Consider the following 18,026-nt stretch of genomic DNA (forward strand, 5'->3'; position numbering starts at 1 on the left):
AAGAATTACCCTTTAACCTTTTTGGTTCTTCTAACATTCCAGTGAGTCTTTTTTTTTATTAATTTTATACTCATTAAAAAGCCCCTACTTACTTCAGATCAGTTTTATCTGATTTGAAATGGTAAAATTCCATAAAATAGCTCCAGATTTCACCGGCCTCTTTTAATGTTAGATAGAAGCAGTGCTTAGATAAAACAAATGTCCCACAACTTAACTGTGGAGCCCTGGACCTCAACCTCTTCCTCTCTGTTCGTCTTCATTAAGTACTGTTATGGCTCAAGTAAAGAAATGGATGTTCCAGGCTAGAGACTCGGTGAAAAAAAAGAAACTACCCATCCGTGGCAATCCTTGACAGTCACGGGATCAAAAGCTACAGTTAATCAGTTTTATTCTCTTCAACTTGAAATTCTCAGGGACACTTTGGAGATGAGCCAACAGATTACCCACAAACAGACGGCATACGTTATTAACTCAGCATACACTGGGGAAATCATTTTATGTGGAGACAGATAAGAACATAATCTTTTAAAGTTCTGGACTTGAAGAGATGGTTCACAAGATACAATGCTAATTTGTTAAACTATCACATTTTCAAGCAGTAGGCAGGCTATATTAGATATCATAGAAATATGCTTAACAATACGATACGGCAAAATTATCATTGAAATGATAATGCTTGTACAGTACTGGCTGAACATAAATTAAGCAAACCACAAGAGGTCGCACATAATCTCTACAATACCTCGGTCACAGAAGAAAAAAGTTTATTACCCTCTCATTTCTTTTCCCAAAACTATCTGTTGCCTCCCAAAATGCTTACATTAATTATTTGAATCTATTTATGTATATGTATTTCAAACAATTTTTTTTCTTTGGCTGAAATGTTTGATGAGCATCAATGCTCATTGTGCTACTTAATTTATATTGGCATTAACTGTAGAAGCCTACAATTTTGTATGTGAAATTTAATGACACATTTTTATATAGAACAAAACGATAAATAAGGAAAAACACCTTCGCAATTTCTGTGTAGATTTAACTAATATTTTTGTAAAAGTTACCGAGCGACCGGTACGCATTTTTACACTCTCTTTCAAAGTATCACAAAATGTATCTGCAGATAACTCCTAATAATTCGGATTACAATAATACGATGTCATCTGAAATAATAAACATCCCTTATAGTCTTTCCTGGGTTTTGGCACACAATTCTGTGTGCACGTGATTTCTACGTAAAATTAAAAGCACAGCTTGGCAAACAGCACGCTGAGCTCCGGGTCACTTCATTCAACCTGCTTCAACTTCTACTAGCCGCTTTTAAGCAAACCCCTTCGAGCCCTACTCGTAAGACTGACATCATCGGCGTCCATTTACAACTTGGAAAGCGCATTCCACCGTAAATATCGCCCAATCGCTTGAAAAGGAGGGCGTGATTTCCTTACTCCAGGTTCCCAGGCGCTTGAAGTTTATAACAGAGCAGCTGCAGCAGGAGAATGCAGTGTCTTTGCACTGCAGTCTGTGTAGGATTTTGGAGATTTTAGGCTGCCTTCTTTTAACTTTTTTATTTTTCGTTCGTGGTTTACTAGTAGTGTGCAGGGTAACTGCGCGGTTTCTCTTAAATTACAGAAAATAGCAAAAATGGATTTGCAGCGGCAAAGGACTGCATCTATAGCTGCTCCACTGTGCACATTACTGCTTGTCGCTGCGACTCTGACAGGTAACATCTACGGACAAGTCTTTGACAGTTTTGGATTATCCTACGCACTGACATCCGGACCGTCAGAAGATGCGATATTGGTTGCCAACAATGGAATACGTGTGCCGTTTGGAAGATCGGTTTTTATTGATCCCATCAATGATTTAGTAATCCAGGTTCAACCGGGAGACAGATGCAGCATTACAGTATTGGATAATGATCCTTTATCGCAGAGACCGGGACATCTAACTCCTAAAAAGTTTCCATGTGACTTTGGCCCCAACGACGTCAAGTACTCACATTTCGGTTCAAGGAGCCCCTCGAAGGACAGAGTCAAGATGCAACTCAGGTATGACACTCAAACTGATACTATAATCATACCGTTTATGATGGAAGTAGAGGTCATTTTCACCCAGCTGGAGGTATTAACCAGAAACATGCCTCTTACAGTAGAAAAGCTCCTTGGTACAAGCAACCCCATTGATAGAAAAATTTTGGAGTTCACTTTTGATAGGAACATGCAGGTCTGCAAGATTTCCACTTTAGCAGGTGGCAGTGGCCTGCCTAGGTATGGAAAACTGATTAATGATAACAAAGCAGGAAAGGTGGTGGACTGTGATGAATTTATCAGACTAGACATACGTTATCAGCATACATCTACTAGCAGATCTCCAAACAGGGACTATATTCCCATGGTTGTGGAATTGCAAGACAAAGAGGGCAACCTGCTTAAACAAGAGTACTTTCAGATTATGGTCCGAATCCGAGAAGGAGAGGACAACACAGCTCCTAAGCCAAGTTTTGTGGCTATGATGATGATGGAAGTGGATCAATTTGTCATGACAGCTATTACCCCAGACATGCTAGCTGCAGAAGACACAGAATCCCATCCGGATGATTTAATCTTTAACATCACCTCTCCACTTTCCTTTGAGGAGGGATATATTGTTAGCACTGATGATCGAAATTTGCCAATCACTTCTTTTCGACAAGGCGACCTCAAGGAATTTAAAATAGCCTACAAACCCCCCTCTGTTGACTCTTCTACAGAAAGAATTTTCCAGATTGAGTTTGATGTGGTGGACACAGAGGGAGCTGTCTCAGACCCCTTTGCTTTCATGATTGTTGTGAAACCAATGAACACGCTGGCACCTGTTGTGACCAGGAATACTGGACAGCTCTTGTATGAAGGTCAGTCCAGACCATTGTCCAGTTCACACAATCTTGAAATCAGTGATGAAGATAACTTAGACAACGTCAGGGTCACTGTTATTGATGGACTAAGGCACGGTGAACTCACCATCCTGGGGTCCAGAAAGAAATTTTTCACTCCAAAAGACCTTGATGCAGGCATTGTTATTTATCAGCACGATGGGAGTGACACCTACAGTGACAACATAATCTTCAGGATGACAGATGGCAAGAATGAAGTTGAATTTCTCTTTCCTATCACCATTGTGCCAACAGATGATGAGCCACCAATTGTAAATGCCAATACTGGACTTGTGCTATCTAAGAATGAAATGATGCCCATTTCCCCATTAGTGCTCAGTGCTGCTGACATTGACTCTGAAGATTCCACGATTAAATTCACAATTGAGGCTCCTTTCTCAACCATTGGAGAGGTCTTGCTCCGCCAGTCTGAGGCCCCTGAAGACCCAACATCTTGGATATTTGTAGCAGAAGACGGGGTGTATGAGAAAGTAGTGACAGAATGGCACCAGCAAGATATTACAGATGGGAAATTGTTTTATAGGCACACAGGACCACACAGCACCAGCACAGTCATGGATCAGTTTGTGTTTAGGGTTCAAGACGACAATGACCCCCCTAACCAGTCTGGAGAAAACACTTTTATCATTAAAATCCTTCCTGTTGATGACATTCCACCTGAACTATATCCCGGGACCACTCTTCAGATGACTGTGCAAGAGTACCAGCTGACACATTTCAGAAAGAAATTTCTGCGCTACACTGATTTAGACTCAGAAGACAGAGATTTGAAATACACTATTATTCAGCCTCCCACTGACACTGATGAAAATAGCCCTGTTGAGCTTGGATTTATTGTCTTAACAGAAAGCCATGACACCATAGTCACTGAATTTACTCAAGCACAAATCAACCACCACAAAATCTCTTACAAGCCTCCAGACCTTGAACTTGGAATCACAGCACACGTAGTTCAGTTTCAGTACACAGTTGAGGACACTGCAGGAAATAGTGTGGAGGGCACATTCACCATCTTTTTGCAGCCTGTTGATAACAAACCTCCTCAGATAACCAACACTGGCTTCACTCTCTTTGAAAGAGGCACTCACATCCTCAGCCGGGCAGAACTTGACACCATCGATGCTGATACTGACAGTAGACAAATTTCATTTACACTTACTCAGCCTCCACTTCATGGCCACATCCAGTATACATACACTGACATGACTGCAGGGGATGCATTTAACTTAGATGACATTGCCAATGGTAGAATTACCTACATCCACAATGGTGATGAATCAACTAGCGATTCCTTTAAATTAGATGTCAGCGATGGTGTTCACATTGTTACGATAACTGTGAGGGTCACTGTCCGGCCCATAGATGATGAAGTACCAACCATTATGTTGCCATCGGGCACCATTGGGTCTTACATGGATGTCTTAGAAAATGGTGCAACTGAAATTACGACCAATGTCGTTCAGGGGAGAGATGAAGACACTGATGACCTCAGGCTGACTTTCATTGTAGAAGATGCTCCTACTTTAGGAGAAATCTTAGTGAATGGAGTGCCCTCTGAAAGGTTTACACAAGCTGATATTATCAATGGTTTGGTGGTCTATGCCCACACAAGTGGAGAAATCGGCCTTGTTAAAAAAGAAGACTATTTTAATCTGACCTTGACTGATATGTCGGATGAATGGACAGTTGGAGGCAATACAGTTACAGGGGTCCGAGTACAGATCACAATCCTCCCTGTGGATAGCCATGCTCCAGAGGTTACAGTAGGTCAGCAATTTACTGTTATGGAAGGGGAGAAAAATGTTATTGGCTTTGAGCACATGAGAGCTGAAGATATTGATACTCCTAATGATGATCTTCTCTGCACAATCATTGTTCAGCCCACTTCTGGCTACATTGAGAACATTTCACCTGCTCCTGGTTCAGAAAAATCACGTTCAGGGACAGCTGTTAGTGCTTTTACCATTAAAGACCTTCGAATTGGGCACATATATTATGTGCAGAGCATTCACAAAGGAGTTGAGCCAGTGGAGGACAGATTCACATTCAGGTGCTCTGATGGAATAAATTTTTCAGAGCAGCACTTCTTCCCCATCATTATAATCCCATCCAATGATGAAAAGCCTGAGATCTTTATGAGGGAGTTTGTGGTGATGGAGGGCATGAACATTGTGATTGACACACCAATTCTTAATGGTGCAGACATTGACATACCTAGCGATGATTTGACATTTATCATAAGTAAGCCACCAAAGCATGGTTTCATAGTTAACCAGCTAACTACAGGCACAGTCCCAATCACAAACTTTACCCTTGACCAGATAAAGGAGGCTTCTAGTATTGTTTATGAGCATGATGACTCAGAGACTACAGAAGACAGCTTTAATGTTATACTGACAGATGGGAAATACACTGTGGAGAAAACTGTTATCGTTATGATCATCCCAGTGGATGATGAAACCCCCCGAATGGCAATTAATGATGGCCTGGAAATTGAGATAGGAGAAACAAAAATAATTAACAATAAGGTGCTAAAGGCCACTGATCTGGACTCTGAGGACAGCACATTGACTTACATAATTCGCTATGGCCCTGGCCAGGGATTCTTACAAAGGAAAACTCCTTTTGGTTTATTAGAAAATATTACTGTTGGAATGAACTTCACACAAAGTGAGGTGGACAGAAATCTCATTGTGTACTTTCACAATGGACAAGAGGGCATCCGTGACCTCATCAAATTTGATGTCACTGATGGCACCAATCCTCTCATAGACAGGTACTTTTACATCACTGTTGGCAGCATTGACATGGTTTTCCCTGACGTTGTCAACAAAGGGGTTTCTTTGAAGGAAGGTGGAAGGGTGACACTTACAACAGACTTGCTTAGTACGACTGACTTAAATAGCCCAGATGAGAACCTGTTGTTCACAATTACCAGGGCTCCAGTTCGGGGACATCTGGAATGCACTGACACTCCTGGTATGCCCATCTCTTCTTTCACACAGCTTCAGTTGGCAGGGAACAAAATTTACTACATTCATACATCAGATGACGAGGTTAAGATGGACAGCTTTGAGTTTGAAGTCACTGATGGCTACAACCCCGTGTTCCGCACCTTCCGTGTGTCCATCACAGACGTAGACAACAAGAAGCCAGTGCTCACTGTTCACACTCTGGTGGTGCATGAGAGCGAGATCAAGCTGATCACCCCTTTTGAGCTAACAGTCGAAGACCGAGATACAGCCGATCATCTGCTAAAGTTCACCATCACCCAGGTGCCGGTCCATGGGCAGCTGCTGTTCAACAACACTAAATCAGTGACCTCTTTCACCAAGCAGGACTTGAATGAGAATATGATCAGCTATAGGCATGATGGCACGGAGTCTGCGGAAGACAGCTTCTCTTTCACTGTAACTGATGGAACTCACACCGACTTCTACGTCTTCCCGGACACTGTATTTGAAACACGCAAGCCACAAACAATGAAGATTGCCATAGTTTCAGTGGACAATGGTGTACCGCAAATTGTGGTCAACAAGGGTGCTCCAACCCTGAGAGTACTCACCACAGGACACCTTGGGTTCATGATCACAAGCAAGTCATTGAAGGCAGAGGACAGAGACAGCACCCAGGTTTCTCTGACATTCAAGATAACGCTGGGCCCTGAACATGGCTACCTCATCAATCTTGGCAAAGGGAATGCTTCCATTACCAGTTTCAGCCAAGGTAAGAAAGCCCTTATGATTAATATATTATACTAGTCACACAGGTATTCTTTAAGAGCTGCTTTATCATAAGCTTTATTTAAGTGGATGTTGTACAGTTTGAATACCTGCTTTAAAAAGCTTTTAACATTTAAGCTGCAGCATTTCAAACTTTGCCAAGAGAGGAGGATGAAATCTTACAGAGTCAGCTTGAATTGAGCTTATAACTGAATAGCTCACTGGCACACTTTATGTTTTTTAGTTCATTCCTTTTATTCTTTAAGTACTTAAAACTGAGTTTTTCCAGGATGAAATTAACTGTTTCATCAGTTAATGTAGCTCTGTTTGCATTTTCCACCCAGAAAAACTCCCACTTTACATATTTTAAAGGTAAATTATTATATACATAGTTTGTTATTTTAAGCCATAGCAGCAGTGGTACAGGATTTCTCTGGGGATAAGTACAATAGAACGAAATAGAAATAATAAAATACTAATTCATAACTTCAAGTAGCATGTACTGTAATGCAATCCTCGAAATTACTAGAATATTCCATTTTAGCCACAATAAAATCACAGCAAGTTGATTCATTACCCATTAATATTAAAAGGGGAAAACAAGTCATGTTTTATAGATGTCGTGCCTACACTGTATTTTTTCATTTAAAACCCATCTTCAAAATATTTTAATGTGCTGTGAAGAATCAAACACTTGTGGTTTTTTATAATTGTGGCATCACAGCAAGCAGTTCCTCCTTCTGGCAACAGTACGGAAAGGTGTGTGTTATTTATTATGATTTTTATTATGTGTTAGTAAGTTCTTCTCATAATGGTTTTAAGGAAAATTGTATATTGCAATCACCTGCAGTTTGTCATTATCATAATCCAGTACTTAAACATTTAATGGAAGATGCAGTTGTGTTTTGAAGCTTGACAGTATTTTATGATTTAGGATTAGTAACATCTGTTCTGTTTGTAGAAGAAGTTCAACGTCTGGTATAGTGCAGTGTCTGCTCTTCCTGGTAAGCCTTTAATTTTGGCTGAAGGGATACAAGTATTCATTTGAATAAATCTCATTGGTGGTCAGTTTATGACACTGGGAAATGCCAAAGTACTGTAGGTATGTGAGGGACCTACAAACCTGTCAATTACCTGTTGTCAGGAGAAGAGAGAAGGATTCCAAAAGTAATCATAGGCTTTTTCTGTCTCTAATTCCCACATGTGGTAACCTTACTTTTAATTTAACCACAAATAGGAAGCAAAACCTAGTGTTAAACACAAAAAGATCAGTGCCTCTAAGGACATTGAGTCAAGCATTTCAGGTAATAGCTAAATGGTCACCAAGAAGAAGAATAACTTGGTTTAACCTAATTTGTTCTATGGCTTGCAGCTTAGAACATCTACAGTACAGCTGGGGAACATTCATCGTGTTTGAAGGTTTAAAATAAATGTAGGAAACATTAAGCATAAGGCTCAGAAATAGAACAATCTGAATTGCAGCGTACAGTGAAATTAAATGAAATGGAAAGCTCTTGTGCTTTGCATGTTTTTCAAAATATAATTGAATTACATTTTAGACAGGAAAAAATATAGTTAATCTGAGGAGTGATGAAACATTACAATGTCATGCCAAAAAAGGGATTATCTTTACAATTGGAAAATTAATTACATTTATAAAATACATTTTCATTCAAAATTGTCATTCATTCAAAATAATCTTAGTTATTATTACACATGAATGTGTGTTAATTTTTTATTTTGATTTTACATACAATACCTACTCCAAATCATACCTGGCTAAATGTCATTTGCAGTTTTCAGTTTAAGATTGCAGAATAGTTTCCCCCTTGAACATTGACAGCCATTACAATATCAATATATGTATTTTGAACAAAGTTAGTATAGATCTAAGTATGAATGCTGAAATGAAATTATGATTTGCTATTTAAAAGGATGCTTCAAATGTATGTACAGTATAGTATAAGAATACAAGATAAAAATGTTCTATATTTTTTACTTTATAGACTGACTGTTATACATAGAGATGCTGAAGTGCCCTGGAAGAATTTAGTAATATTTTTTATGTTGTTTTGCAATTTTCAGCATCAATATAAGAATGAAAAAGGTTTATTAGATTAATTTTAAGATTTATTTAATGTCAAAATTTGACGTCTCCTTAAAAATTAGTTTTAGAGGGCATGTTTAAAATAATCGTACCTCAAATTAGTTTGTATATTTTCAGAAAGCTAAGATGGATAACAAATTAAATGATGGGTTATGATAAGTTAAAAAAGCAACCTATACAAAGATTGATGTCTAATTTTAATGTTAGAGAGAGATGTGCTGTTTTGAAAAAATGCCAGAATGTTGTCTTCTTACATTCCAAGATTATGCACCATACAGTATCTATTACCTTAGACATTTGAGTTGTATTGACAGCAAGGTGGCACAGTGGTTAGGATTGCTGCTGTGCAGTGCTGGAGCCCTGAGTTAAATTCTGGAACTGGGGTGATATCTGGGTGGAGTTTGTGTGTTCTCCCGGTTTCCTCCGGGTGCTTGTTTGCTCCCACAGTCCAAACGTCTCCCATGGCTTCTGGGAAAATTTGCCCTTGGTGTTGGCGTGTCTGTGTCTGTGTGTGTTGCAATGGACTGGCATCCCATCTGGTTGTACACTTCCATGCGGCTGTTGCTTGCTGGGATAGACTCCTGCTCCTCCGTGGCCCTGAATTGGAAGAAGTGGTTAGAAAATGGATGGATTTGAGTTAAATCTATTCACTGCTTATATTCAACTTCAGACAACTTCAGACAGCTCTTTTTCAGTTTCATTTTTCATAATTGTATACTTCATTTTTGTTATTTAGGTGCTTTTAATAACAGTTATAGCTTTACTGTAGTTTGACTGATAATTTTATCAAACTATTTTAAAAAGAATAATGAAGACTATTTTGTTCATTAAAATATTAAGTAAAAAAGGTGCTGTGCTCACAAATGTGCTGTTTTCTCTGAAATAAAATTCTGATTTGTTTGAAACCTTATTTCTTCTTTTTAGCTGACATTGATGATATGAAGATTTGCTATGTGCTGTCTGATGGAAGAAATGCCACTAGTGACATTTTCTACTTCACTATTGAAGACAACGGTAAGAAGTTCATATGTTTCCGATACATTCTTCATTGAAGGAACAGTGCAGGTTGTAGTTTTCCACATGTGAGGTTAATAAGGGCTTGTCTAAACACATTTTTTGCTTTCAATTGAAGTTGTGTCTGCTTTCACACATTAGGCAGGTGCATGTTTATAAGAGAAATCCTAAACTCTGTGGAGAGCTCGAAAAGCTCTTAAATGTAAGCTGAACAGATTTTTTATTGATAGAGAAGTACATTTTTCTTTTATATAAAAAGGAAAGAAGATCTTCTAAAGTTCTTTTGGGACTTTTCTAAAATGCTGGGGGTTTGGGTTTCCATTCAAGATAATTGAAAATAGGTTTAAATATAAACAGAAAAGGGCATTTTCTTTTGGTGAGCCCTCACAATTAGGGAGGCTGGTTGAATTTTATTGTGTTGTGGTGATGGTGTTTTATTTTATTCAGAATTTACCATGTGTAAAAACTCATCTTTATCAGTTGGCTGGTGTTAAGATGCCTCCATGTACTACCATGGAGTGGTAAAGCTTCAATAATACTAGGCTTCAGATATGTAGATTTACCACTTTATCATAAAGAAATCTTGGTTTGTTTTCTTGTTCTAACCTGATTGTTTGGAATACTGTAAGCTTTCATACATTTAGGTTTTTGAATGGCTGGTTTATTCATTTCTATATGTCCTCAGAATAGATTTTGTGGACTTTACTACAGTATATGGTTCGCATTTTCTTTTGTTCATGTACAGTACAACATACTGTAAATGCTAAAAAACAGTTTAGAGAATTACTTTCCACTGTGCCTCTGTGTTGGTAATTCTAAGAATATTTATATTTTAGAACTCTAGGAGGAAAGACTTTTCAAGACTTCCTTGACTAAAAATGGTCTGTAACGTAGGGAACTAGTGAGCGTTACACAGGACTGGAATGTCCACTGACTAAAGAACATGTTTTCCACCTTACAAGTTCACGTTTTGGGTGTGTTGCTTCCTAGCTGTCTATTTAGTGAGGCCTTTTGAGAAAGCAATTTCAACGAATAGAAAATTTCAATTTTAAAAGAATAGTCAGTTGATTTGTAGTTTGATTTCAAATTAACATACAGTTTGAATTTATTGGAATAATAATGGAATATATTTTATTATTTGAGACACTTTGTTCAATAAATGGGGTTACTGTTGAAGTGCTTTTGAAACTATTAAAACTAGACATTTTCTTGTGAGAGGGTGCCTAAAAGTGCTCCTTATCTCTCACGGGGGATGAATGGAAGTTTCCTAATTAGCCTCTGTGTCAAGACCTCTTTCTTCTTCCAGGAAGTCCCACGCAGTATTAAATTGTCTTGTTCAGAGACACAAAAAGGGGCTGCAGTAAGGCCAAAAGGTTGAAAGACCCTTACTACAAAGAAATGTTTGATATTTAAGACCTGAAGCAAGAAAGTCAAGTGAAAATCCAGAGCCATTAGTAGAAGCTTTCCTTAGGGCAATATGTACAATTAAGTGTTATATTATAAGGCCTTTTAGCAACAAGTGGATTGGAAAGACAAGTCATTTTGTGGCCAGTTCAGCTGGTAATAGCTTCGGTATACATTATATTCACACATACTGTATAATAAAATTGTTTAGTAAAATCACATCCCTTCCTATAAAGCTCAGTGAGGAACTTTGAGCTGCTTGGTACAGTTTGTATGTAGGATTGATTTCTAAATCATACTGTATGGAAAGAGTTCTGTGAGTATTTGGAAACTGAAGTATTCTGAATGTTGTTTTTGGATGGGTGGTATAAACCTGTGGAAAGAAAAAAAGCTCTCTGGTCAGGAAGAGTCTTCTTTGCTCTGCTTCCAGACACCACTCAGCTATGGTGCTGCAGTCTGTCATCGCTTAGCAAGTTTGTAGTGCAGCATTTATCTTGCTGTGCATAAGCCACTGTAATTTACAAAATTAAAAAACCCTAATTTATAGATTTATATTCAGTATTTCTGTGTGCATTCAGGCTGCTTTCCATAATCAAATACAAAAGAAGACAACCCTTTTTCTCTTTGTCACAGCAGAGCCCAGGTTTAACAGCATTGAAATTATTATTTTTTTAGAAAGGCCCAAAATCATTCTGGGCACATCTGGGATTTTGAAGATAAAAAATCTGCAGTTCTTAAAGAGCTAGAAAGGGAGGCATAGTAAGAGGATTTAAAATGATAGTGAAATATATCCTTTGCTTGAATGAAAGCTGCCAATGAATTAAAGACATCTGGACAGGCACATTGAATAGCATTACTATGGACTGCAATAAAATATAATGACAACAGGATTTTAAATATATCACATATGTGTCCCTAAAGGGTCCTTAATATTGTTGGCACAGCCTAGAAAAAAATCTTGAATACTGCTGTGGTCATTTGTATTTCATTGTGAGATTTTGATAACGGTAGTACCTTGACTAGCTGCATGTACTGTAGCATGTGCATAAGTTGAAAACCTGGAAGCAGAGAAAAGTGATTAATACCACTGTTTGTTTAATGAAAATGTATACTTCCAAATTTATAAATTATACTAACATTAGTGTGCTACTTGGGTTAGATTTAGGGTCAATCTGACTCATGTGTCACATAGACATAGTGTTAGAGCTTAATATTCAGACCTGACTGTGTCAAACCTAGATTCGCTATGCAGCAGCAGGCTTTCTGCAGACTGAAAGATCATCATGATGATTTAAGCAGCAGAATCTACACTTACTGTAGTAATGCAACCAATGTGTTCCTAAATATGATGGCATAAATGTCTTAAATAGATTATCACCATCTTATATTATTAATATCTGACACGGCTTGTTTTTGTTAGGCTTAGCACTTTGTCAGTGGCTCCTACTCAGAGTTTCAAGTAATCATCTAACATTTCTTGAACCAGTGATTACAGGCAGAAGCAATAACTCAGCTTCTTTCAATGACTGACATTCCACTTCAGTATATAGTATCGTGCTGACTGGCAAAAGATTTGCTTTACACAAAGCTTGAATCTTGCTTTCTTGATACTGAGATTCTTAAGGTCAGATAGGTATTCGGGTAATTTTTGGCTTAGTCCTAAAAGGATTAAAAGTTAATTTTCTGCTTTTACTTTATTTACTGTGTCAGTAACCAGTTTAGAGGCTGTGCCACACATCTTTTTATTTTCAGTTTTGGTGTGTATAGGTTGAGGAAAATAGTGAAAAATATCAATGTTTCTGCTGTAAATCTGGGGTAAAAGCAAGTACAATGAGAAAGGGTGTAAACTTTTCTTCATACTTTGGTAAAGCAAAGGTAGTCATTGTGTCTTTCCCTACAATGTGTGTGGTCTCTGATGGCACAGAGAAACTTGTAGTTCAACTGTGAGCAGTGAGCATGCCTCATCCAGAGGCAATTTTCTGATTGCTCACTGTAATGTTATTTGGCTTCATAGCCACTGTACAAGAACAAGTCCACTGTAAAACTGTTTGTCTTGGGTTTTATCCAGAAAATCTTTACAAACCAGAGCATATTTCTGTTTTGTGGACAATAAGCCAAAGAGAAGACAATAATGTAATATTTATGGACTTATTCTTTTTAGAAAATTACACTGAATCCAAATGTGGAGGAGAATTGCAGTACATCACAACATGAATTAGAACATGAAGCGTAAAACACCATGAATCTTCCTTTAACAAAACAAATAAGAGTTATTTACAGCATGCACAGGCAGTGTAACTGCCATCATTAGAAGTTTAACAAGAAGGAAAACCATTTATCTACAATTTTACAAAAATGGATGGAATTGATTTATCATGTCAAGTTTTTAAAATATTACTTATAGGCCTCACTTTTCCTTTATAAATGAAGTCAACCAAATGTTTTTCCTGGCAGTGTTACAGTAGCATCACAGGCAGTACTTGATATGTACTAGTGTTGTCAGATTTTCTGGAATGTTCTGAAGTGCACAGTGATTGCCGACACACACAATCATAATCAGAATGTGCTATTCTTCAGCACTGAGAGTCCTGGCACAGATCACTCTTCTGCTGTAAGGCTGGGAAACTTGGCAATGACCTTTGACCTCTGCCCATCTGGTTGAATGTCAGCTAATCTCAGCTGCTTTTGATTTTCAAGCTGTTGACCTTGAGTAGGGCTAAGTTTTTTGTTCTCTGTACAGTGCTTACAAGCAATAAATAACACTCTCCAAATAAGAGGTATTGAAATCCACAGGGGAGAGAGCTGAACACTGCCTAGCTTAGTGGAACAGCCAGATAAATAACACACAAGCTAAAAACCTGTAATAAAATTGGGTTTATAAAGGATTATTAGCACAGAGATGCCGTGTGAACCTTTTTGTATGCAAATGTCACCAGTGCTCTCAAAGGCGTATACATTTTCAGATGATATAGATGGAAAGAAATGTAATCCTCAGGATAGTTTATTTTTTGACATCACAAACGCATGTTATTCTAAAGAAAGATTCAGAAAAAAATAAGACAGGTCTGATCCTTAGAATATAGTTCAGTCTATTGTAATGAACATTATCAATGTATGGGTTAAATTTTGTGGTTTTGGTGTTCTGGGGGAATTCATATGGGAAATTGAAGGTAGAGATGAAGTAACCTGTAGTAGTATCCCCATTGTAAAATTAATCAAACATGCTGTGTCAGTTATCCTAATGCTGTTTTAATGGAATTTACATTGTTTTTGTTGTTCAGATTTTGAGTTATTCTACAGTAGTGTAAGTTAATTGATGTAAAAAGTAAACACAAACAAAACCATCGTCCACAGTTCTAATCAATGGCCTAAATACAATTTGTACACAAAACTTCATATTTTAGAGGGAGAACATGAAGCATCGTCTGGTTGAGCACATACTCATAAGACCATGTAAGACCATTTTTCTTGGAGTATATTATGTTGCTGCTGATACAACAAGACCAACTGGGATTTGTCAGTCGCGGGTGACGTGCAATACATATTCATGCTGTTTTGATTAATTAACTGCTCTAAATTCCCCCCCCCCATATATGTGTGTGAGTGAATGGATGTGTGTGTGTTCCCTATGATGGTCTAACATTCCTTTCAGTGTGTATTCTGTCTTGTGCCCTGTCCCTGCTGGGTTAGGCTCCAGCTCCCAGCATCCCTCTCAGGATAAAGTGGTTCCTGAAAATGGCTGAAAATCTTGTCAATATCTGCAGGACATGGTAAAATACCTGGGGAACTGTGAGTCTTTTCATTCTTGCCATTTGTTTGCACAGACCCCTGTGGCTGCCCCGTTTCTCAATCCTATTCAGTCAGCGGGAGGACATGCCTACAGACAGACAGAAGCAGGGGGATTATTTTTCATTTTTTTTACCAGCTTAGACTTCTTCTTTAGGAGAAAATTTTAAAATGTACTGCAGTACAGATTTCTTCATTTGCAGCTCATATTACTGAGAGATCAACAGCCTTTAAAGCTGTAATTGACGTTTTTAAGTTGTTCCCATGCCTTAATTTAACGGCAGTTAGCAGTTCAGTGAGGAGAGGAGTTGAAATGTTTAATTAGCCATGTTTTTTGCATTGCACAGATAATTGCTTTGAAGTCAGTGTGCAGAAAATGTAGGAGCGTAAGAGAGGTCACCAACAAAAGGAGAACATTCAGTTCATCTTGCTCATTTGTTTGATAGCTACTAATTGATCACCCAACTCTTTCTGGGATGATCCCAGACAATCAGCTTCAACCACATGACTGCAGTGCTTTGCTCCATACACACCATTTGCCTGTTTATGCATCCTTATTAATCTGTGTTTTAACTAATTTAAAAAAATCTAATAATACGTAAATAATTGGGAGGTAAAATCAGGCTTTTAGATGAAATCATGATTTACTACACCACATTTTGATCTCTAATTATAATTTAAAATAAAGGCTTCGCCTAATTAAGGTAAAACAAAACACAGTGCATAGCTCTACCTAGGTAGGAAAGCAATTACAGTACATGAAATCCCAAATAAATATTTCGTTTTATTTTTGTTAAATTTTAGTTCAGTCCTCTGGCTGTAGTAGGCGTACATTGACTCTTGATGATATAAGCTGTTAATAAATGCATGACTGATGCCTACTGTGCTTTTGTGAGGCTACCAATCTTACCATGTCTGTAATAAATGAGGCATTTGGCTTTATTTTACGTTTTAAAAAGCTTTTATACTGTATTATCAATTCAAATTGCCATTTTTCTCTGTTAATAGAGGAATTAAGTGTGAGGAATTTTACAGTGATAGACTGTAACGTAGTCAACCGAATTCAATGTGCTGAGGATTTAGATTCATGCGTAGTGCACCTCAAACCTGCTTGGAATGGTAAACTTCTATCTTATACATGCTGTACTGTACAAGGTGAGCAGCATAGTTAATCATACTTTTGTACTCCTTGATTTTAGCTGTTATGAGTCAGCCAGAGATGAATCCTTACCCAAAGGGTCAAGTTAAGTTTCAATCTAGAAAAAAATACTCACTAAATTACTATAAGTGTTTTTCTTCACTTTTGAACTTTATGAGGAACTGTGCCAGTAACATGTATCACACCTCAGTGTTACTGTTATGGCATGGAATGTCACCTATTTCTGCATCATTAAAAGGGAAAATATAAGGTCACTGACAACAATTCCTTTCAGCTCTGTTTAACTCTTCAAGCTGTTAAAACCCCTTAAAGATGCTGTCAAAGACTACAAAATTAAGGGGAGTTGTTTGTGTTAATTGCTGGTTACAGTGCAGACATATTTTAACACGCCTCCTCTTCCTAATCTGTGGCCAAGGAGAGATTAGGTTACACATGGTTCCATCGGCTCAACTGCGGGTAAAGGAAACAAGTGCCTGCACGCAGGGAGGAGGGAGAGGAATCAGTGCTTGGTGTTTTTCTTCATACCTTTGCAGAATCCCTTTTCCAAGTGATGATTGCAGTGGCACTTTTTAAGACTGTGCCTCACTCAGCCTGACAGAGTGTAATTGCCAGCTTGTCCTCCATAACCTCTGGATATAAGTGCTTTGCAATGCAGCGGTAGGAGCCATATCATTTAGCTTGCAGCTAAATCTAAATCATCCAGGCCTGCTCCCACTTTGAAAGTGTTTCCTTGTTGTAGACATGGTAGAGGTCCTCAAATAGGTTACTTGAAATACTCACTTGTAAAAAAAATGCCTGAAAGTAGTTAGAAAGAAATATTGATCTTTATGAAAAGGATAGATGCCAAAGAGCCAAAAAAAATATCTCCATGAACTAAAGAGAGTACCAGTGTTTTGGGAACCTTTTTATTTTTTTGGTTTATGTTGGTGCCTTGTTATTGTTGTCATTTTTTGACTTACAAATTTCACCTGATACACTGCTGTAGTCCTATCATAACAGTCTCTGAACAGCTCTTCTCAGTCATCCATCCCAGGAAGAGAAAAGACACATCAGCAGTAGCCTTTTGCTTGTTTTATTTTTTGATAATTCTTTAATTGATAATTTGATAATAAAAAGTTATGACTGTAGCACAGAAGTAAACCTCCAACTTACTTATTGTAAACCAAATAATGTATATTGACATCTTAGCAGACAGTATTTAAAGATACAAGTAATAGGTTTATTCCGTGCTGAAAAGAGAAGAAAGAAAACACAATGTTTCAGCCGTGGAGCCTTCTTCAGGTGTGGGAAAGACAGGGCAGTAAGCAAAGGTAATGTAGCAGAAGAACTTTTTTATTGCAAGAAAAATGCAATAAAAATGCAGCTTTTTATTTAAAGATAAAGCTGAGTTGTTTTTTGAAATCCTAAGTGAGGGAAGCATGCCCCTCTAACATTTATTGTTGGCAGTAACTATATTCTATGAGTTCCTTCTGGCAATAACTATATATTTGGTTTTTTAAGCTTTTTATAATGCTTAGAATTTTTTACAATTATGACATTTTATAGAGGATACTTTTTTGCTTAATTAGTGACTTGTTTCATTTCTTAAGCTTCCCAAGAGAACAAAAGTAGGATTACTATTAGGATTAATATTTGGTTCTTGGACTTGCGTTAAACTGGGAGAGCAGCCAAACGTTTCTGTTTACTCCCATCTGTGTTACCACCTAATAAAACTTTTGTGAGGACAAGTGGTGATTTTGTAGCTGTTTTTTCAAAACGGTATCTGGAACTCAATTACAGACTGTGCAGGTAACAGCTGGTCAGAGATGAAAAAGAATTGTGTTAAGATTTAATTATTTTTTAACTGGTATTTTACCTGTTGGAATGTGTACAGTATGTGTCTTGTCAGCATTTTTGTCTTTCTTT

At 37.7% G+C, this 18,026-nt stretch overlaps 1 protein-coding gene across 1 annotated transcript in view; it reads left to right on the top strand.

Moving 5' to 3' along the window:
* The first annotated feature begins 1,540 nt into the window (after positions 1-1,540).
* Positions 1,541-18,026, top strand: part of LOC148830658 (FRAS1-related extracellular matrix protein 2-like) — a 99,324-nt gene continuing 82,838 nt past the window's right edge. Inside the window, exons 1-2 of the mRNA XM_088922537.1 lie at positions 1,541-6,655; positions 9,683-9,772. Coding sequence (XP_088778663.1) covers positions 1,639-6,655; positions 9,683-9,772 — 5,107 coding nt within the window. The 5' untranslated portion in view covers positions 1,541-1,638. The remainder of the gene's footprint in view (positions 6,656-9,682; positions 9,773-18,026) is intronic.

Source organism: Atractosteus spatula, chromosome 7 (assembly GCF_055471065.1).
Source record: "Atractosteus spatula isolate fAtrSpa1 chromosome 7, fAtrSpa1.hap1, whole genome shotgun sequence".
NCBI lineage: Eukaryota > Metazoa > Chordata > Actinopteri > Semionotiformes > Lepisosteidae > Atractosteus > Atractosteus spatula.